The 23,653-nt window shown below is 42.4% G+C and overlaps 1 protein-coding gene across 2 annotated transcripts in view; it reads right to left on the reverse strand.

The window, feature by feature from the left end:
* Window positions 1-23,653, reverse strand: part of LOC104139159 (nuclear factor 1 B-type) — a 198,570-nt gene that overhangs the window by 19,741 nt on the left and 155,176 nt on the right. For both annotated transcript variants that reach the window (XM_068925260.1, XM_068925261.1), the window contains exons 9-10: window positions 7,574-7,739; window positions 4,049-4,131 (exon numbers count right to left, since the gene is read on the reverse strand). In XM_068925260.1, coding sequence (XP_068781361.1) covers window positions 4,049-4,131; window positions 7,574-7,739 — 249 coding nt within the window. The remainder of the gene's footprint in view (window positions 1-4,048; window positions 4,132-7,573; window positions 7,740-23,653) is intronic.

Raw genomic sequence — 23,653 nt, forward strand, 5'->3', positions numbered from 1 at the left:
GCCTCAAACATGTATCCCATTTACTTATGTTTTCCTAATCAAAGATAAAAACACCTACCCCAAGCTAAAAGGTGCATATAAAATTAAATAATATCATGGCCAAGAATGAGTACTCTAGTTATATATTTAGTTCATTTTGATGGGAAGCTTATTAATTGTGAAAAGATTAATCTTTACTTCCAATAAATACACACACACACACACACACAAATATATATATATATAAAATTTATTTTCTTTACTTCAAACAGGTAAAGTTTAGGGCTTGTTTTTCTGGCAACATTCTAGCTTTATATCCAGATATAATGTCAATCAATTTCTAAATACTCCTGTGATTTCAAGGATATAATGAGTTCACAAAATAGAGAATATAAATACAGTGAGGCTAAGGAAATGTCATCAGACAACTATGAGAACTCTGGTCTATTGACCATTGATAGGTTTTTTGTGAGTGAGTGAATTATTTTACAAATGTTCCTCCATTAAAATTTTACAGCCACAAGAATGGAGACACAAATGAAAATCTGGCAGAGACTGAGTTCACCTGTAGAAGACTGAATTTGACTGAGTTACTTTATTGTTGCTTTTTCTTTTAATTCATACTTAGAAACCATGAATCTTCAGTGCCTGCACATATAAGCAGTGAGTGAATGAGTGAAAAGGCCAGAGAAGGGTGCTGCCATCCCACTATGAAGATTATCCAACCTTTTTTTTATGCATAACTCAGTAAAGATGTTTCTTAGCACAGTTGCTGAGCACAGAACACTAGATTTCATTTCATAAAATCACCACATCAACTTCCAATAGCAAAATTAAGAAAAAAAGTCCTGACACAAATACTAACTCCTATCATTTTAAGATCAATCTCCTCTCCCTCCCCAAGTCCATTACTAATACTTAACAACTCTTGGAAGTTGACATTGACTCAAGAAAACAAACCAAGTAGTCATTAACAATGTATAATAGATATTTTAGGGGAGCTGGCATTAAATGACTTTTCTCCCACAAAATTTTAAGATGCAGGTGACTCTCTAGATGCCACTTGAGCAAGAGATTTGCTTTGCTACTCCTGGTGTTACAGTACAAAAATACCTGTCATTTCAAGGCAGCTAACAACTAGACCCATCAGCAATCACAACAGAAAATCAACTGCATAGACTTAATTCCTCATTATAACCCTGCCTTTTTTATCGGTATAGCATGCTAAGTAACACATGTAAAGACATATTTTTCACAGTATTCAGATCAGTAAATGCAAATGTGCTGCTCCCATAGGTGCTATTATATGCTATCTTTCAAACTTGTATTTAATAGTATTTGTTGCTATAATGTATATAGGCTACATTTTGGCTCTTTTTAACAACAACAACAACAAATCCAAAAACCACTCAATGATACATGTTGATGTTTCTCATAACTTAGGAGAATAAATCTTTATAAAGCCCCCTCCAATGACGGAAAAAATGTACCTGTGAGTATTTATTCTTAAGGGGCCAATGTATATTACAGCATATGATGAATATTTAAAAGACTTCTCTGGAATGAAAACCATTGGCATTCTAATTTAGAATTTCTCTAACCTAATATAACATGATTGATTGCCCTTATTTCATGTAACCCTTGATTTTCCTTTTGATTCATCATGGGCTGCTTTAAACTAAATGCATTTAGAACCTGCCAAAAGAAAAGTAGTCTCTTAAATTATTGTAACATAATGAAAGGACATAGTAAATCAATATCATTTCTGCCTTACCAAAGGATAACCTTCTACTCTATTGAAGTCATTTAGACAATTTCTGTTTTTCTCCCCCTTTCTGGATAATAAGCATATAAGGCATTGTCATCTCCGATCCTTTTAGGATTTAAGAGGATAAAGGTAAAAACTAATTCATTAGCAACTTATTTTATTTACACTGCACTTATATATTCATATATATCCTTTCTGAGAAAGTTTTGTTGTTAAAGTACTCTGTTCCTTCAGTATCTTCAACAGAACAACCTATTCCCTAATTATATATATGTATGTGTAAGCATTCACATGCACACACCAAACACACTTATGCAAGCATACAAACATACCCCTTACATAATTTAGAACAGAATACAGAATTCACAGCAAAGATGGAACTATGACACATTTTTTCTTTTTTCTTTTTTTTCTTTCTTTTCTATCACCAATTGGTGTATTTAACTGATATAACGATACTATGGAACAATTTAACTTAAAAGGGAGAACACCTGATTCACATAGTGGCACTGAATAAGAAGACATGCTCCATTTGTGAAGTCTATGTAAGATCTATTTTGTTTTCCCCTGAACCATCTGGCCACCTGTTTTATCATGGGAATACATGACATGGTGCTTGGAACACCAAGGAACTTGATCCTTGAGAACCCTCCCACTCATGGTCTTATGACATTGTTGAAATTCGCCAAATTTATTTCAGACTGTATAAAAACAAAAATATGTAGAAGTTGCATTAAATAAGCATTGTTTTTTTAATGTCAAGTATGTATTTTTTATGAATTTTATGTGGTAAACTCAGCCAGGAGGAAAATTCAGTGGGCTGCCAGTACCTTCTAGGAACGTAAGATGGTGTCTATAATTCTTTGAAAGAACTTGGAAGGAGGAGGAGGAAGTTAAACTATAGCAAATTTACAGAAAAATAATGTCTATTTGCATGTAGTGATAAAACAAAATTTTATATTTTATATATTTTTTCTGTGAATCCCCAAACTAACTGGATGTCAGAAACTTGTCATGGTATAATATGTAAAACTTCATAACAATTTTTTTCCAGAAAATATCTGCATCAGGTTTAAAAAGAGTTTTAAGCCTATAAAACCTGTGTACATTTTAAAATGCAATGAACTCATACTGCACATCTGTCAAAAAGAACCATATTATAATAATTATAACACATTTCATATTATAACAATCTTAGGTGAACATCAAAATTACCAGAAAATTTACTGAAAAAACAATGGTTGACAAAATCCACTAATTTTTATTTAATATTTTCATAACTGACAGATGTTTCCAGTTAGGTCTCACTGGTTTAAAAAAATGGCAACATAACAGCTATCTTGAATAAATGATCATCTTTATGATTTTCTCTTAACTCTGCATGTGGCGACCTTTAAAACAGACATACTGCCACCTTGCCTTTGGAGTGGATAGGGATAGGGAATTCCAGATGTAGCATAGTTTAGCTATAACACAACAACCAGAACAGATAGGTTTTACTGAAAATAAAACAGGCATGTGTACCAACTGTTGACAGGAACCCAAGCCCAAGGAAAAAATACAGTACAATAAATAATGAGGACTATTTAACAGCCCTTTTCTTCCTGCCATATTCAATTTTTTCCTTGTAACATTTTACATGCTGTTGATTTCAAATGCCTCTGCTGTTAAGATCTAGGATCAACATATACACACATCATAAAATATGTTTAAGTTTTAAAAGGCCTGAATTTATTTATATTACGCTCTTACTAGTAATGTAAGGTTTCTGTATTGCATGACTTGCTATTGACTGCATCTAATTTGTTAATAAGTCATGATTAATCTCATCTGCATATTTTCATAGTTTGGGTAAACACTTCATTTCCATTAAATTTACAACATTAATGAGATGTGAATTTTAAAATGCTACTTGAAACATAAATGTTGTAAGAAACTAGAACAAAAATGTGTTCTGAAATCCGCAAACCAATTTAAACCTATTAAACCAGGAATGTGTTGCACTGATAATTTGATTTATAATTAATCTTCTGGAATTAAAATGCAGAAATGTAGGCTTAAACATCTGGAAATTACAAAATAGCTTGAGAATAATAATTTGGACTGCTAATTTTGCTTATTTTTTATCATGTTGATGTTTCTTAAAGGGTTTGGTTTTGCTTTTAGTAAATCTAGTCTTCAGATGACAAATACTGAAATCCTTAGGATCCCATTCTAATCCAAGATAACAGTGGCAGCATACAGAAAGGTAATATTGCAAAAGCTTGTCAATATCATTGCACCTATGTGAAATTTGCCCACCTGTTGCTGGTGTAGGAAGGATGGGTCTCTGGGGCTCAGTCCCACATATCGATTGGCTTGGGATGTGCCTGAAGCTGTATAGGCTGATTAAGGAAGAACAAAGCAGATGATTGATTGGTTAAAAAACCACCTATCATAACTATTACCTTGTACAGGTACAGTACAAATATGAGAGATCCAGAATTATGATTTGCAATATATAGGATATATCTGTGTTTTTCTTTTATTTAAACTGTTATATAATGCAAAAGAAAAATTGGACCAAATTCAGCCACTAGGAAAGCATGTGCAATTCCTATGAACGTCAATGGAAGCTGCATGTATAAATCGGAAATCAGAATGATGACTGCTGTTAAATAATAGTTCCTCTGATTACTAAATTTTACTTTTTAAAAAAGTAATTAGAGGAACAACTGTATTTGAAAGCATTGTGAGCCTGATTCTCATTTCCATTACAGCAGCATAAGTCTCCAATGAAATCAGTGATATTATGCTGATGTGAGAAAAGAAGAATAACCTATTAGTTTACATTCATTCTCGCTGTTTTGAATGCCCATCACAAAATCATTAGGGAAAAATGAAAATGGGAATCAAAAGCTCAGCTTACTAATGTGGCATGAAATTAATCTTTACAGTTCTTTAGAAGGATGCAATCTGATTAACAATTACATGAGAAGGGAGTTATTTTTTATTGTGCAACATAACATTATATATTCAGTTCCTTTATATATTAGGAAGTAAAATTCACTTAATAATAAAATTAATTTAATAAAATCTCTCCCTTCAGTGGTACAGAAGCTCAGGATATGGAACCTTTCACCTATAGGTCACATTCATCTCTGGCTTAGGTCAGTAATCACTGAAAGTCATTATCCTCTCATAGCTTTTGGTGGCATTTATGAAATGAGGTAGGTGGTCTTACTCCACTTCCCAGTGTGAAGATATCCACACTGTAATATGCATCATCACATCCTGGCACGTTTGCTGGCAGACAAAGCAGAACTATTAAAACTGAATGGACATAAACACAGAGGCCGGTGAGAAACTAGATGAGAGTATTTACTAAATTGGCCCATCAGTATTACAATCATATAACAAATGCAAGTGAACGAAATTATTCATGTTTTGAGGTCTTTTAAATATGACTTTTTTACAGTAATCGAGTTTTACTGAAAAACTGCCATAAAAATGGATCAGATATTAGAAGGAAATCATGCTTTAGGGTTGCCAAAATATTATCAAAGCCTGCTGTTCTTTATCATTTAAAAAAATTCTGCCATTGTACTTCAGAATGGAAAGCAGTATTAATCATTTGCCATTTTATTCTCATTATTCTGAATAGTTGTCACAACTTGTTGGCCAAACATTGAATTTTTTTTTTTTACAATTAATCAATTATTGGAAATAAATTTAAAATTATGCCTTAAAAAGCTATTCAAGTCGAATTCTCCTGTTACATTCACATATAAGCACTCTGTGAAGCATGTATGAGTGGTCAGAGCTTTTCATATGTACATATATTTATATACAATATTATATATCAATAGGATATGGTCCATCATGTTTTGTTATTTTCTTTTTCCAGTTACCAATCCATTTTCAAAAGCCTCTATCATGTAGGTGCACAACTGCACGTTATTGAAAAGCACAAGTCTCTAGAACGTGTAGCATTTGTATCCTATCTCATGTACACAATTGGCACATTCAAATAAGTTTTGCATATAGTTTTTTTTATTTATATGCTGTAGTGACAGACAGCAAATCTTTAAGCAAGAGGTTGCTTACACACTGTTCTGTATGCATGAAGAGGCCTTTTTTCAAACATCTAAGGTGAGTTTTTCCAAAGAATCATACAGCAGTTAAGTGCCCAAGTTCCAATGAAATGCAATAGAAACTGGATGCTAAACTTCATTAAATGTTTTTGAAAACCTAGTCCAAATTTTTCCTTTAAGTAGTAGGACAGTTATTAATGAACAAATAAGGTCTGTTTTCTTATAACAGGCCATACTATGGGCAAGTAATCTGAAAGCATCCCAACACAGTTCTGAAATTGTATTTCTTTTGTTTCCTTTTCTATTAGAGACCCTGATCTCATTTGAGACAGATACTTGGGCCATGTATGATCATATCATACTAGGATGAAACCATCAATACTTAAAATTAGATTTGAACCCATGTTTCTCACCCATTTTAGGTAAAAAGATTAGAGTAATAACTTCTAGTTTGTTGCTGAAAATACCTCTACTCAAAAGGTACAAGAATTGCACCATAAACCAGCAGAGAGGATACAGATCCACTGTACCACTTAATCTCTTTAGCAGACCTGCTATTCTAAAAGAATGGCTAAAATATTTCCATCAACCTATCAGTGTAATTACTTGTTAATTTACAAGTAAACAATGGTGTTTGCTTAAACTGAATTCCAAAAGTTACTATTATCTCTTTATAATAAATACTTGTCTTGATTAATGTCCAAAGGTTAGGGACTGGACCCACAGTTCAAACACTGAATGTGACTAAAGCAAGCCATTTTAATGTAACTGTCCCTAAAGAAATTAATATTTTTAATACATGGTAAGGTTTTTGTTGTTGTTATTCAATTTGACTTAATTATAGTTTGAGCTCTAATTACCCTTAGGAAAAAAAAATGAATACTTTGCCACAGATTTTCTTCCAAATTATATGCATCTCCTAAAAGTCTGTGCCAGTCTAATAAATACTAGTAATATTGGACTTTGCAAGTCCAAAAAAATTAATGGCAACAGAAATGTAGAAAGTAGATAAAATACAACTCTGCATCACTGGGCCTGAAATGGTTATTCAGAAAAGAAAAATCTACACTATTCATAGTAATACCAATGTTCTTATTTTCAAGATTGCTATTTCATTGAAGATAATAGGATAAAAGTATGGTCCTGAGCATAGAGTAACAAAGAGCTTGAAACTTTTAAGGGGCTTAAGAAATAAAAAAGAGGTGGTTAATCTGTCATTCCTCCTTATATCAATGACAAGGTATTAAAATTTTATTTTGCCACATCATTTATTTTTGCTAAAAATAACACAACCTATATCAGCATGCAATTTTCATAGCTCAAATTCAGTATGCATTGTAAAAAGCCTTGATTTCTGTAGAAAAGCTCATTGAGGGACAAATTATCCAACTCTCTTTGAAAATCCCAGTGTGGGTCACTGTAAAATCTTGCCATCTGAGTGTGCTTCTCAGTGTCATAACAATGTCCACCTCAGATCAACAATCATGTTTTCTTTGTTCTTGTGTAGCAGTCAAATAGCAGGCTTTTCCTTTTCATTTTGGCTGTCATGTTACAAACATCAATTTATGTAACATGATACATTGGCTGAAATTTGTGGAGGAAAAGCTTTGCAGTAAGATCATGTTTGCTCCCCATGTAAAATGATGAGCATCCACTTGGTCAAATAGCAGGAAAAGGCACCTTTTTCTGGTTTCATTTTAAAATCATATTAAATATTCGATGGACATTTTTTGTTTCCTAGAGAAATACTTACTGGTTGCTGCAGGTGAAGATGCCTCACCTTCAGTGGCTGTAGTGATGGGTTTAGCATCTGTCATGGTCAGGGTCACAGGTCGCACCGCACTGTGATGGGGAGAGGGTGCCAAAACTGGAGTAAAATGGCCAGGCACTTTCCCTACTACTTGACCACTGCTGTTAGGCTACAAAACAAAACCAAAAGAATTCCTTGTGAAATATACACGTTGTGTTTAAGGAACCTACTCACCTATCTTACAGTTTTCCAGAATGCCCATCACTATAGTATCTACATGCTGGAATATGACATTCTAAAAATATATGAATCTATACATGATATTTTCAGCAGGCAGGAGCTCCTTTCATTAGCAGATAAGCACTACATGCTCGATTCACAGTACGTTTTGGTAAGTTTTATTCTTTTCTGAATGCAGCATCCATCAAATTGTTTCATAATGAAGTTGCTATTCACACAGTGTGAGTCAGCTGACCAAACACAGGCCCCCAAGCACAAGAGAACATTGCAAAACCTATATTTTCACATACTGTACTACTCTGGCTGGAAGCATAAGCAAGATCTGGGCACAGCTGTCCACAGAGATTACATGTTCTGGAAAGCTAACTAATAATTCACATGTATGTGGGGAGGCGGGGCAGGATAGGATGCACTATAATGCATATATAACATCTAGCCAAAGGCCGTCCATCAGAATGCCTCTTTCACAGAGGACATTAATAATGGGAGTTCCGTACCTGTCAATAGTATAATGAGCCTAGTCATCTCTTTTCATGCATATATGCACAGTGTGTATAAGAGACAGTCTGCATATGACCTTATGGTATATGTTATCAGAATAATATTCTATCTTCTGCACATATACATATCTGAACTTGGCAATGTTCACAGATAAATGTATATATTTGTCCATTGTTTAAACATGCCTTCATCCTTACTTCAACAATAAATAGCTTGCAGTAAATATTAACTAATAAATACCTATTTCAGAAGTGGCTGATAAATTTTGTTTGAAGCTGATTATGTTTTCTGTGAATCAGAAGTATTTTAAACTACAGCTATACAATGCAAAGACTACTGGGAAACTTCTTATCAGAAGGATACTGTCAAACTAGAGAGAACTCAGAGGAGAGAAAAAGATTGATAAGGACATGTGAACTATCCCACCATGTCTCTGTAACTGCAATTACAGAGAGAGCGCAGCCAACAGAGGCAGCGAACAGACGCAGCAGTTTGTGCAGCAGTGTCTGGGCTCTGCCTGGGCCTTTTGTGGGCCTTGTTGGAAGTTGTGGAGGCTTTCTGGGGACCCCCGAGGAACTAGACAGTGCTTGCTGCTAGCAGGAAGGGAGAGCTGGGCAAGGACTCCTGCAGGGGACCTTGACTTAACTTCTCCTGGGAAGCTCTAGCTAGGTGGGGCTGCTGCTAAGGAGCTCTCTGGGCTGCCCTGGTCAGAGGGAGTTGGGGCTTTTGTTTCAGGTGGCTCCTGACTGGGTGGGTCAAGCACCCTTGTGAGTCACTGCTAGGCAGAGGCCTATATAAGAGCCAGGCCTAGAGCAGAGCTTCCAGAGTGCAGCCAACAGAGGCAGTGAACAGATGCAGTAGTTTGTGCAGCAGGGCACCAGAAGGCAAAGAAGGCACCTCTCCATTTTGCACAGTGGTGTGTCCTTCCCCAGGCATGGTCATGACACACCACAGAGCACGTTCCCCAGTGGCTGCTGGAGGTGCTGCATCGGCTGTGTCTGAGGCTTCAACCCAGACAGACCCTCAGACAGCAGATGCAGCTCTGCAGGTGTCAGGCTGCAGGCAGTGCCTGGGGCCTCTCTGTGAGGCCTGGGCTGACAGTCAGCTCTCCTGTGTGAGGTGTGCTGTGGTTGACCAGTTGCGTCACCAGGTAAAGGAGCTGCGGGAGGAGGTTAGTAGGCTGCGTAGCATCCGAGAGGATGAGCAGGAGATTGACGGGGTGTTCTTGGAGACCGTGCAGCTCCGGGAGTCCCCACCCTCCACTGCAGTGGAGTTGTCAGAGGGCTCAGCACCATGTGTAAAGGTGCATCATAACGCTGTTGAAGAGGGCTGGAAGCTGGTGACCTCTCGTAGAAGGAGAAAGGCTCTTGCTCCTCCTCAAGACTTACCCTTGAAGAACAAGTTTAGTGCCCTCCAAGCTGAGGAGGAGCTGGGCATGGCTGCAAGGGAGGCAACTGGCCTGGCAGACCCTGTGCCGTGCAGGAACCCCCAGAAGAAGCAGCGAGTGATTGTTGTGGGTGACTCCCTGCTGCAGGGGACAGAGGCACCTCTCTGCCGACCTGATCTCTTGTCCAGAGAGGTTTGCTGCCTGCCAGGGGCTTGAATAAGAGATGTCGTGGAAAGACTGCCAAGGCTCGTCCGCGCATCGGACTACTACCCTCTGCTGATCTTCCATGTGGGTGCTAACGACACGAAAGGCAAACTGGAAACCATCAAACAGGACTTCAGAGCTCTGGGAATGGTGGTGAAGGGTCTGGGAGCCCAGGTTGTTTTCTCCTCCATCTTGCCTGTGAGGGGAAAGGACAGGAGGACGAGTAGACGAGTTTTCCAAGTTAACAGCTGGCTGCGCCGCTGGTGTTGGCAGCAGGGCTTTGGTTTCTATGACCATGGGACCCTGTTTGAAGATCAACAGCTGATGGGGAGCGATGGGATCCACCTTACCAAGCAGGGCACGTGTGTCTTTGCCAACAGATTGGCCAGCCTGGTAAGGAGGGCTTTAAACTAGGCAAGATGGGGGAAGGGGAGTGGTATAGTGGCAGGAGAGTCAGTAAAACACCGCTCAAGTCAGGATGCCTCCAGTGGGTGCATACAGCCAGGGGAGACAGCATGCAACATGGCTATGGAGGCTCCTCTTGCACCTCTCCTGGGAAGCTTGCATGCTTGACTGGCTCTCTGAAAGGCCTGTATACCAATGCACGCAGCATGGGGAATAAACAGGAAGAGTTAGAGATCTGTGTGCGGTCGCAGGGCCGTGATCTCATTGCAGTGACAGAGACATGGTGGGATAGCTCACATGACTGGGATGCTGTCATGGATGGCTATGTGCTTTTAAGGAAAGACAGGCCAGGAAGGCGAGGTGGTGGAGTTGCTCTTTATGTGAGGGAGCAACTAGAATGTATGGAGCTCTGCCTAGGGGTGGATGAAGAGCAAGTTGAGAGCCTATGGGTAAGGATTAAAGGGCAGGCTAACATGGGTGACATGGTGGTGGGGGTTTACTACAGGCCACCTGACCAGGAGGAAGTCATCGATGAGGCCTTCTACCGACAGCTGGAAGCAGCCTCACGTTCACAGGCCCTGGTTCTCATGGGAGAATTCAACCACCCTGACATCTGTTGGGAAGACAGCACAGCTAGGCACAAACAGTCCAAGAGGTTCCTGCAGAGCATTGAGGATAATTTCTTGACTCAGGTGGTGGAGACGCCGACGAGGAGAGGTGTCCTGCTAGACCTTGTGCTAACAAGCAAAGAAGGTCTAGTTGGAGATGTGAAGGTTGGGGGCAGCCTTGGCTGCAGTGACCATGAGATGGTGGAGTTCAGGATCCTGCGAGGAGGGAGCAGGGCAATAAGTAGGATTGCAACCCTGGACTTGAGGAGAGTTGACTTTGGCCTCTTCAGGGACCTACTTAGGGGAATCTCATGGGGTAGGGCCCTAGAAGGAAGAGGGGTCCAAGAAAGCTGGTTAATATTCAAGCATCACCTCCCCCAGGCTCAAGAGCAGTGCATCCCTCTGAGGAAGAAGTCTAGCAAAGCGGGCAGGAGACCTGCATGGATGAGCAAGGAGCTCCTGGCCAAACTCCAGCAGAAGAAGGAAGTCTACAGAATGTGGAAAAGGGGACAGGCCACTTGGGAGGAATACAGGGACATTGTCAGAGTGTGCAGGGATGTGATGAGGAAGGCTAAGGCGCATTTGGAATTAAATCTGGCAAGGGATGTCAAGGACAACAAGAAGGGGTTCTTCAAATACATCAATAGCAAAAGGAAGACTAGGGAAAACGTGGGCCCACTGCTGAATGGGGCGGGTGCCCTGGTGACGAAGGATACAGAGAAGGCAGAGTTATTGAATGCTGCCTTTGTTTCAGTCTTCACTGCTAAGGCCAGTCCTGAGGAATTCCAGACCCTGGGGACAAGAGAGGAAGGGTGGAGAAAGGAAGACTCTCCCTTGGTTGAGGAGGATCAGGTCAGAGATCTTTTGTCCAAACTTGACATCCATAAATCCATGGGCCCCGATGGGATGCACCCACGAGTGCTGAGGGAGCTGGTGGATGTTATCGCTAGGCCACTCTCCATCATCTTGGAAAGGTCCTGGAGATCAGGAGAGGTGCCTGAGGACTGGAAGAAAGCCAGTGTCATGCCAGCCTTCAAAAAGGGCAAGAAGGAGGAGCCAGGGAACTACAGGCCTGTCAGCCTCACCTCCATCCCTGGGAAGGTGATGGAGCAGCTCCTCCTGGAGGCCATCTCTAAGCAGGTGGAGGACAAGAAGGTGATCAGGAGTAGTCAGCATGGATTCACCAAAGGGAAATCATGCTTGACCACTCTGATAGCCTTCTATGATGGGATGACTGGCTGGGTAGATGAGGGCAGAGCAGTGGATGTTGTCTCCCTGGACTTCAGCAAGGCTTTTGACACTGTCTCCCATCACATCCTCCTAGGCAAGCTCAGGAAGTGTGGGCTAGATGAGTGGACAGTGAGGTGGATTGAGAACTGGCTGGATGGCAGAGCTCAGAGGGTTGTGATGAATGGCGCAGAGTCAAGTTGGAGGCCTGTGGCTAGTGGTGTCCCCCAGGGGTCAGTCCTGGGTCCAGTCTTGTTCAATATATTCATCGATGACCTGGAGGAAGGGACACAGTGCCCCCTCAGCAAGTTTGCTGATGATACTAAACTGGGGGGAGTGGCTGACACACCAGAGGGCTGTGCTGCCATTCAGAGGGACCTGGACAGGCTGGAGAGCTGGGCGGAGAGGAACCTCATGAAGTTCAACAAAGGCAAGTGTAAGGTCCTGCACCTAGGCAGGAATAATCCCATGCCTGGGATGTGCTGGTGGACAACAAGTTAAACATGAGGCAGCAGTGTGCCCTTGTGGCCAAGAAAGCCAAGGGTATCCGGGGGTTCATTAGGCAGAGTGTTGCCAGCAGGTCGAGGGAGGTGATCCTGCCCCTCTCCTCAGCCCTGGGGAGGCCTCACCTGGAGTCCTGTGTCCAGTTCTGGGCTCCCCAGTACAAGAGAGACATGGCACTCCTGGAGAGAGTCCAGCGGAGGGCTACAAAGATGATTAGAGGGCTGGAGCACCTCTCCTATGAAGAAAGACTGCAAGAGCTGGGCCTGTTCAGCCTGGAGAAGAGAAGACTGAGGGGGGGATCTCATCAGTGTGTACAAGTATCTGAAGGGGGAGTGTCAAGAGGATGAGGCCAGTCTCTTCTCCGTGGTGCCCAGCAACAGGACAAGAGGCAATGGGCAGAAACTGAACCACAGGCAGTTCCATCTGAACCTGAGAAAAAACTTCTCCACTGTGAGGGTGACAGAGCATTGGAACAGGTTGCCCAGAGAGGTAGTGGAGTCTCCTTCCCTGGAGATATTCAAAACCCGTCTGGATGTGATCCTGGGCAATATGCTCTAGGTGACCCTGCTTGAGCAGGGGGGTTGGACTAGATGATCTCCAGAGGTCCCTTCCAACCTAAACGATTCTGTGATTCTGTGACCTGATTCAACTGATGTATAAAGAAAGGTTAAAAGAGATAAGCATGGCTCTAGGGTAACAAAACAATAATTGTGGGCTGAGATGATTACTACAAGTATGTGCAGGGTATAAACACAGAAGAGGAAGGAATTATTTAGAAAGTACAGGAAGTATAAATCAGGGGCAATGGAAGGAAATAAAGAAAGAGGAAATTTAAAATGAATATCAGGAAAAGTTTCCTTGCAGTATAATCTATTAGACTTTGGAAATGCCCCCAAAGGAGACACTGGGAGCCTTGTTCTTTAGGACATTTAAACCTAAATTAGAAAAACACTAGAAAATATTTGTGCAAATAGAGACCAATCCTGCACTTAGGGAAGTTAAGCAGTTAACAGATTAATTTCATCTTTAAATTTTTAGGTCCCATAACAGCAAAAGGTACATTAATGAGTGGTGGCCAACAAATTACTCCTTTAAAAGAAAAAAATTACCTCTTAAACATAACTGCATATATTCTGATAAAAAAAGCCATTAAAGTTCAATATCTAATTCCAGAAGACTTAGAAAAATAGGAATTGATCATTCAATTCCAATGTGTAATAGTTACCATTATTTCATTAATCTGCATGGTTATGCAAACTGAGGAGTTACTAATAGGGGGAATAAACGTAAGAAAACACCACCTGTGAAAGCAGTTTCAAAATAAGAAAGCAACATTGATTCAAAGGAATTCCTTAACTTTTTCATTGCCCAGTTCTCTGGTATGCTCCATAAAGTTTATTAGCAGCATGAAACTTAGCAGTTAGATAGGTTGTCCTTTACTATATAAACTTGAAAAGAAAACAAGAGGTGGCAGAATACATACAGAGAATGATGTGGCATAAAAGTTTACTCAAGATCTGCTTGCATGGTCACATCAGTCATAAGCAGGGAAGCCATTCATTAATTATGTATTCCTTTCCTCAAAAATACAAATAAAACCTTTATATCACAAGAAACTGTTGTATATTAACTATTTGCCAATACTTCTGTTTTCTTAAAAACCTATTTTAGCAAAGGTTTAGAGAATTTTATTTTATGAGTTCTATTTTAAATGCCTGTCAGACTGTAAAAACAGGTATCTTAGCTACTGGAAATCCAACTCTCCTGGCCTTAGAATGAAAGGAACATTGTAACTAGCTATAAATTCAGAAAATCCCTAGAAGTTACCTTTAAATAATTTTCCTGTACATAAGACCTAAGATATTACAAAACTTAGAGGTACTCTAACATATTGGAAAGCTGGTTTCCATTGCATTCTAGCAAATTCAGTGTTGTAATATATCAGGCTATTAGGTTATGATGTGATAAAAGGCTCATCTCCATGAACACAAAGGCACACAGAGGCACAATGGTAGGCAGGAGAACCCCAATAACTTAATCAGAGAAATGGAGCCCCCTGACCTGGCTCCACCCAGGGCTGTCCCAGGAGGATAGCAATCAGCCCAGTGGTCTGGGTGTGAAACCCATCGAGATGAGTCAACAGAAAGGCTCTCTGGATCATCTTACTGACTGAGGGGTGCTACTGTCTACAGGGTTATGGGACTCATTATGGGATGCAGGGGAAGAGCATTTGGGGATTGTACAAGACCTATTATGGGATGTTTAGGGGAAGGACCAAAGGCAAGGAAAGGGAGAGATCAAGATGGTTTGGAGAGGAACAAGCATGGAAAAATAGAGGGATAAAAGGGGCCAGTCACATGTAAAGAGGTTGCTGATCAGTAGCTTGCCTGGCCATGCTCTGCTCCTGATCAGTGCAGTCTGGCCTGTCTTCTCATTAAACTCCACTTCTAACTATTTTCCTGGGTGAGGGGCTCTGTCTTGTGTGTGCATGTGTGTGTATGGAGGTCTGAGTGCTGGCAACTGGAGTCAGACCACGGGTCATAGGGGCCCATGCAGCTGTGGTGCCAGCAACTGGAGCAAGTAAAGGTCTAAGTGTCAGCAACTGGTATGGGGACCATGGCTCATATGGGCATGTCTGGGGTACCAGCAAGTGGAGAGACTGGAGTGCATGCAGCATGTGGGTACATATGTCAGAGTGTGATCACTAGCGAACATCAAGCTGGACCAGCCAGCAAATAGGATAAGAGGCTTGGGAGCCAGGTATTGAAATGGCCATGAGTCTGGGCAGGATACTGGAGAGACCAGAGGGTCTGAGAGTTGGTTACTGAAGGGACCAGGAGATCCAGGTCAGCTGCTGGAGAGTCCATGAGGTCTGGGGGGGTCAGCTACTGATAAAGTCATGTCCGGAACAGCTACCAGAGAAACCCATTTGCATGTGTGTATGTCTGCACGTGAGGCAACTGGGAGACCAGGGGATCCAGGGGCCAGCTACTGAGTAGACTGAGTGTCTAAGGCCAGTTACCGGAGGGATCCATAATGCATTTGTTTGTGCATGTGTTTGTGTGCAAGGGGTTCTGAATACCAGCAGTTGGAGTGGGGCTGCAGGGCCTCAGGGGTTCACATGCCCAGGTACCAGCAACTGAGGAGACCAGGGCATCTAGGGGCCAGCTACTGGATAGACTTGAGTGTCTAAGCCAAGCTACTAGAGGGATCCATATTGTATATATGCATATATATGTATATATTTTCCACTAACAGGCTTTCATCGTGATCAGCCAGAAAGGGGAACAGGATGAGGCCATTGGTGCTGTTTGTGTTTGCATGAGTGCTGTGTTGATCTGAGTGGCCAGCCATGTGTATATGTATATACATATTGTATACATGTGTTTGTGTGTATGCCCATTGGGAATATATGCTCAGCCTTGCTACCGGCTGGACCTGGGGACACAGAGCTGCAGCAGCCTTGCCTCTATCAGGCTACCAGATTCAGTGACCCCCTAACACAGGCCTTCTAACAGGTAAAGGCGGAATGACACAGTTCTGAAGATTTAAAAAAAATTAAAAAAACATTTTTGGGGAAAAGAAAACAATGTCAGAACTATAGACAGATCAAAATTCTTATAAGCAAGCCTTGCTTGTTATTTTACATTTATTTTTCAATATGTTTCTTAAGAATTAAAGAAGCAAGCTATCTCCCATATTCAGTAGTATCTGAGCCATCCATACAGCCTGCTGCATGAACTAATGTGGTCTCAGTTGCTTTTGGTAGTTCCTAGGCAAAGTCAGTAATCTGTGAAGGTATGGTTACCTTAGAGGGCTTAATTTATGCGGTATGCTAAAGTATCTAGAAAACAACTGAGATGATTACCTTACCAAAATGCTTAGCTTGTATTAAAAACTAATAAAGAAGATTCCAAGGAATTTATGAATTAAACATATTAGTGTCATCAGCTTCCAAAAGCAGATTTGTCTCCACAGCTAGACTCAGTTAAATGGATGCAGCTGGAGTGCAGCACAATCTTTTACTGTTCCCTACAGATTCTGGAATTCTGTGGATTTGGTTTAACATCCCCAAATAACTACATTTCTATTTCTTTTTTATTGTGTTCCTTAGTGATAGACTTTGTTCAGTGTCTGTGCTATATGTAGAAACTAATGCAGATACAATACAATGAAACTGAATTCTGTATTCTCCAAAGTGGGGAAAGGGAAAACTTACTAATAAGTTTCATTCATATGTTGCTTCTAAACTTTCAGACTCCCACAGCATGTTGGATATCAAATGCAATTATAATCTATTTACCTGTCTCTTAATAATTTTATTATATTCTGTCACATTAACCCAAGTACCTTCTGACTGCACTTTATCATTTTTATACTCTTATTTTGTAATTTCTAATACTTATTCTCTTGCTTTTCCAAGTATCTTGCTTTCATGTTTTTTCTACTAGTTTGTCTTATGCTTGCTTAGCTACCACATTTTATATAACAGAAAGACTGTTTTAGAATTTTGCAATATTGCAAGATACTACATATTGCAATAACTGCTTATGTTCTACTGCTTGGCAATAAAAACTTTAAAAATGTGCTAAATGATGGAACTTGATGTACCATCTCTAAATAGTTAACTTCTCTCACTTACTGAAAGGTTTTTTTATTTAAATTTTAAACTAACCTCAGTTGCAGGTAAGCACATACCTTATCAGATCTTTTACAAATATCATCCTACTTTAGCGATGCCAGAAATGTTTCAGATGTGAATTGAGATCCTCCCTCTAACAGAATTTCTCATAGAAAATCATACACAAGAAATTCTTAAAACTTCAGTGATTTTCCTAGAGGTATAACATTTGAAAGCAGTTAACTTTATGAAAAACACAACTTGTATTCTCTCAAATTGTTACATGAATGCCATTTAAAACAGATCTTGAAACAGTCATATTTATCTTTCTTGCATACAGTGATCAACAATGAAGCAGTTAAAAACTGTTTAAGTTGTCATAATTATATTGCAACCTAAGACCCTAAAATAACAGTAAATAAACAGATCAGTTTATTGTCTCAAAGCTATTGTTTAGGCCTGTCTGCAGGATCATGCTGATATTGCTGCATTGATTTTTACCAAGTTTGCACTTCTAAGCTTATCTTTGCAATCATAAAACTAGTGGCTTTTAAAATAAAAGTTTAGATCCTAGCTTGGTAGCTGATAGCCACTACAGAATTGCAGATGCATTCAAGTGACACAACCACCTAATCCATGATGACAGCACAGCTAATAGAGGCAGCAGAGGCAGCAGTTTGCACAGCAGTCTCTGGGCTCTGCTTGGACCTTTTGTGAGCCTTGTTGGAAGTTGTGGAGGCTTTTTGGGGACCCCCGAGGAACTAGACGGTGCTTGCTGCTAGCAGGAAAGGAGAGCTAGGCAAGGACTGCTGCAGGGGGCCTTGACTTCTCCTGGGAAGCTCCAGCTAGGTGGAGCTACTGCTAACAAGCTCTGTTAGTTGCCCCTGATGAGAGGGAGTTGGGGCCTCTGTTCCAACTGGCCCTTGATTAGGATAGGTCAAGCACCCTGTGAGTCAGTGCTAGGCAGAGGCCTATATAAGAGCCAGGCCTAGTATGCAGCTCACAGGTGCAGCAGATTGTGTGGAAGGATGCAAGAAGGTGCCTTTGTCTCCAGTCTTAGTAGTGTATGCTTCCTCAGATATGGTTATGACATGCTGCAGAGTGTATTCCCCAGTAGCTATTGGAGTTGCTGCGTCAGCTGTGTCAGAGGCTTTCACCCAGACAGACCTTCTGACAGTGGATGCAGCTCTGCAGGTGTCAGGCTGCAGGGAGTGCCTGGGGCCTCCCTGTGAGGCTGGGGCTGACAGTCAGCTCTTCTGCAGAAGGTGTGCTGTGGTTGATCAGTTGTGTCACCAGGTCAAGGAGTTACAGGAGGAAGTAACAAGAGATAGATAGGATATTCTCAGAGACCCTACAGCTTCAGGAGTCTCAACCCCCTCCCCCACCCCCAGCAGTGGAGATGCAGGTGGGCTCTGTGCCATGTAAAACAGTAAGTCATAAGTCTGTAGAAGATGAAGGCTGGAAACTGGTCACTTTTTGTGTGAGGAGAAAGGCTCTTGCTCCTCCTGAAGACTTGCAGTTGACAAACAGGTTTAGTGCCCTTCAAGCTGAGGAGAAGCTGGGCATGGCTTCAAGGGAAGCAACTGAGTTGATGGACCCTGTGCTATGCAGGATCACCCAGAAGTGGAGAGTGATTGTTGTGGGTGACTCCCTGCTGCAGGGGACAGAGGCACCCATCTGCTGACTTGACCACTTGTCTAGAGAGGTTTGTTTTGAGCCCCCAGCAGGCATCCAAGATGTCATGGAAAGACTGCCAAGGCTTGTCCATGCATCCAACTACTACCCCCTGCTGCTCTTCCATGTGGGCACCAACGATACCAAGGGCAACTTGGAAACTATCGAATGGGATTTCACAGCTCTGAGGATGGTGGTCAAGGGTCTGGGGGCCCAGGTTGTTTTCCCCTCGATCCTGCCAGTGAGGGGGAAGGATGCGAGGAGGAGTAGACGGATACTGCAAGTCAACAATTGGCTGCGCCGCTGGTGTTGGCAACAGGATTTTGGTTTCTATGACCATGGGACCCTGTTTGAAGATTCCCAACTGATTGGGAGAGAGGGGAACCACCTCACAAACAGGGCACAAGAATCTTTGCCAACAAGCAGGCCAACCTGGTAAGGAGGGCTTTCAACTAGGAAAGACAGGGGAAGGGGAGAGTTATAGAGACCATGCAGTCAGCAAAACAGGGCTCAAGTGGGGATACTTCCAGCATCTGCTGGAGGAATAACACAGCAAGGCACAAGCAATCCAGGAGGTTCCTGAAGAGCACTGATGATAACTTTCTGACACAGGTGCTGGAGGAGCCAACAAGGAGAGGTGCAATGCTAGACCTTGTACTAACAAACAAAGAAGGTCTAGTTGGAGATGTGAAGGCTGGGGGCAGCCTTGGCTGCAGTGACCATGAGATGGTGGAGTTCAGGATCCTGAGAGGAGGGAGCAGGGCAATAAGTAGGATCGCAACCCTGGACTTGAGGAGAGCAGACTTGGGCCTCTTCAGGGACCTACTTGGAGGAATCTCATAGGATTGGGCCCTGGAAGGAAGAGGGGTTCAGGAGAGCTGGTTAATATTCAAGGATCACTTCCTCCAGGCTCAAGATGGGTGCATCCCAATGAGCAAGGAGTCCAGCCAAGTGGGCAGGAGACCTGCATGGATGAGCAAGGAACTCCTAGCAAAACTCAAGCATTAGCAGGAAATGTACAGGAGGTGGAAGAGGGGACAGGCCGCTTGGGAGGAACATAGGAACGTTGTCAGAGGGACAGGGTTGCGACAAGGAAGGCTAAGGCCCATTTGAAGTTAAATCTGGCAAGGGATGTCAAGGACAACAAGAAGGGGTTCTTCAAATACATCAGTAGCAAAAGGAAGACTAGGGAAAATGTGGGCCCGCTGCTCAGTGGGGTGGGTGCCCTGGTCACGAAGGATACAGAGAAGGCAGAGATACTGAATGCCTTCTTTGCTTCAGCCTTTACTGCTAAGGCCAGCCCTCAGGAATCCTGGACCCTGGGGACAAGAGAGGAAGTCTGGAGAAAGGAAGACTCTCCCTTGGTCAAGGAGGATCAGGTTAGAGATCTTTTGTCCAAGCTTGACATCCACAAATCCATGGGCCCCGATGGGATGCACCCACGAGTGCTGAGGGAGCTGGTGGATGTTATCGCTAGGCCTCTCTCCATCATCTTTGAAAGGTCCTGGAGATCAGGAGAGGTGCCTGAGGACTGGAAGAAAGCCAATGTCACTCCAGTCTTCAAAAAGGGCAAGGAGGAGGACCCAGGGAACTACAGGCCTGTCAGCCTCACCTCCATCCCTGGGAAGGTGATGGAACAGCTCCTCCTGGAGGTCATCACTAAGCATGTGGAGGACAAGAAGGTGATCAGGATTAGTCAGCATGGATTCACCAAAGGGAAATCATGCTTGACCACTCTGATAGCCTTCTATGATGGAATGACTGGCTGGGTAGATGAGGGCAGAGCAGTGGATGTTGTCTCCCTTGACTTCAGCAAGGCTTTTGACACTGTCTCCCATCACATCCTCCTAGGTAAGCTCAGGAAGTGTGGGCTAGATGAGTGGACAGTGAGGTGGATTGAGAGCTGGCTGGATGGCCGAGCTCAGAGGGTTGTGGTCAGTGGCGCAGAGTCTAGTTGGAGGCCTGTAGCTAGTGGTGTCCCCCAGGGGTCAGTCCTGGGTCCAGTCTTGTTCAATGTATTCCTCAGTGACCTGGAGGAAGGGACAGAGTGCACCCTCTGTCCGCATCCCTGCATACTCTGACAACGTCCCTGTATTCCTCCCAAGTGGCCTGTCCCCTTTTCCACATTCTGTACACTTCCTTCTTCTGCTGGAGTTTTGCCAGGAGCTCCTTGCTCATCCATGCAGGTCTCCTGCCCGCTTTGCTGGACTTCTTCCTCAGAGGGATGCACTGATCTTGAGCCTGGAGGAAGTGATGCTTGAATATTAACCAGCTTTCTTGGACCCCTCTTCCTTCTAGGGCTCTACCCCATGAGATTCCCCTAAGTAGGTCCCTGAAGAGGCCAAAGTTAGCTCTCCTCAAGTCCAGGGTTGCAATCCTACTTATTGCCCTGCTGCCTCCTCCCAGGATCCTGAACTCCACCATCTCATGGTCACTGCAGCCAAGGCTGCCCTCAACCTGCACATCTCCAACCAGCCCTTCTTTGCTTGTTAGCACAAGGTCTAGCAGGACACCTCTCCTCGTTGGCGTCTCCACCACCTGGGTCAAGAAATTATCCTCAATGCTCTGCAGGAACCTCTTTGACTGTTTGTGCCTAGCTGTGCTATCTTCCCAGCAGATGTCAGGGTGGTTCAAGTCCCCCATGAGAACCAGGGCCTGTGATCGTGAGGCTACTTCCAGCTTTCTGTAGAAGGCCTCATCGATGACTTCCTCCTGGTCAGGGGGCCTGTAGGAAACCCCCACAACAGTGTCACCCATGTTAGCCTGCCCTTTAATCCTTACCCATAGGCTCTCAACTTGCTCTTCATCCACCCCTAGGCAGAGCTCCATACATTCTAGCTGCTCCCTCACATAAAGAGCAACTCCACCACCTCGCCTTCCTGGCCTGTCTTTCCTAAAAAGCACATAGCCATCCATGACAGCATCCCAGTCATGTGAACTATCCCACCATGTCTCTGTCACTGCAACGAGATCATGGCCCTGCGACCGCACACAGATCTCTAACTCTTCCTGCTTATTCCCCATGCTGCGTGCATTGGTATACAGGCATTTCAGAGAGCCAGTCAAGCATGCAAGCTTCCCAGGAGAGGTGCAAGAGGATCCTCCATAGCCATGTTGCATGCTGTCTCCCCTGGCTGCATGCACCCGCTGGAGGCATCCTGACTTGAGCGGTGTTTTACTGACTCTCCTGCCACTATACCACTCCCCTTCCCCCATCTTGCCTAGTTTAAAGCCCTTGGGTTGTTACCAAATTCATGTATGAGCCCTCTGGGAATGGTATTCCCTGAAGGAAATGGTACAATGGGACCTTGGACATGTTATTACTGTGAAAACGTTGGGCATCTGCAGTGACAGTATCCACGCCATCCAAAATTTACTACAGGAATGGAGGTGTACCCTCAGAAATACACGGGATTGCCCAGTGCTCCACCTAACGCAGAGAATCAATGACTATTGAATGCTTTGGAAGATACTTGTCCAGGTGTTAGGTATATGCATTTGGACATAATTCTCCTAGATACCCAAGGGTGCATAAAAGGGATAGTAAATGAGAAAGATGTAACATTTTTAGTGGACACTGGCGCTGCGATGTCTCTCTTAAATTATGAAGACAAGTCCCTTTGGTCAGGACAAACTAGGAAAATACAAGGGGTGATGAGCAGCAGTGAAAAGCCTTTGAGTAAGCCTTTGTTAACTGTAATTGGGTCAAAAGTGATATGGAATCAATACTAGCTGCTAAGAGTCCCCCGTGTGTTTGCTGGGGCGTGATCTACTACAGAGTTTGGCTGTGGAAATACGAGCAAATTTTGAAGGTATTGACTTAGTAATATTGGGAATATTAGAAGCAGTAGTATCTGAAATTCAAGTCCTGGCAGTGGATATTCCGAGTGAATTAGAGATTGTTCCAAAAAAGTTATGGAGCACAAAAGGGACCGATGTGGGATTATTACAGTCGGCAGAACCTGTGTATATGGAAACAAAAATAGGAAAGCCTCCTGTGGTAAAACAGTATCCAATATCCCATGAGGCTGAGCAGAGTATTCAAAAGCAAATCAATACTTATTTGAATCAAGGGATTTTAAAGTTGTGTGTTTCTCCTTGTAATACTCCCATATTACCAGTTAATTATCATCGTTTAGATGCTGATGGGGACCCGGAATACCATTTTGTACAGGACTTGCGCGCTATAAATCAATATGTGATACCCCCCCCCCATTCTGTAGTACCTGATCCTTTTACTATTTTAACACAAATACCAGTGTAGGCAAAATGATTTATGGTAATTGATCTAACCTCTGCTTTTTTTAGTATACCCATAGCTGAAGAGAGTCAACTTTTTGTTTGCATTCACTTGGAAAGGACAGCAATTAACATGGACTAGGCTTCCTCAAGGATTCACTGACTCACTGGCTATCTTTGCTAGATTATTGCAGAAAGATTTGTGTGATGTAGTAATATCATTTGAGTCTGTATTAGTACAATATGTGGATGATTTATTGTTAGCTTCAAAAACAAAAGCTGTTTGTATAAGCGATACTATAATTTCGTGTACTGCTTTAGCTGAAAAGGGTCATCGTGCATCCTCATGTAAATTGCAGTTTTGTAAAGAAGCTGTTAAATATCTGGGATTTATTTTAACTGAAGGAAGTAGGTCTATTGATCCAGAACGAATAAAGGCAATAGAAGATTTACCGCGGCCAATAACAAAAAAC

Source organism: Struthio camelus, chromosome W, assembly GCF_040807025.1.
Source record: "Struthio camelus isolate bStrCam1 chromosome W, bStrCam1.hap1, whole genome shotgun sequence".
Taxonomy (NCBI): Eukaryota; Metazoa; Chordata; class Aves; order Struthioniformes; family Struthionidae; genus Struthio; species Struthio camelus.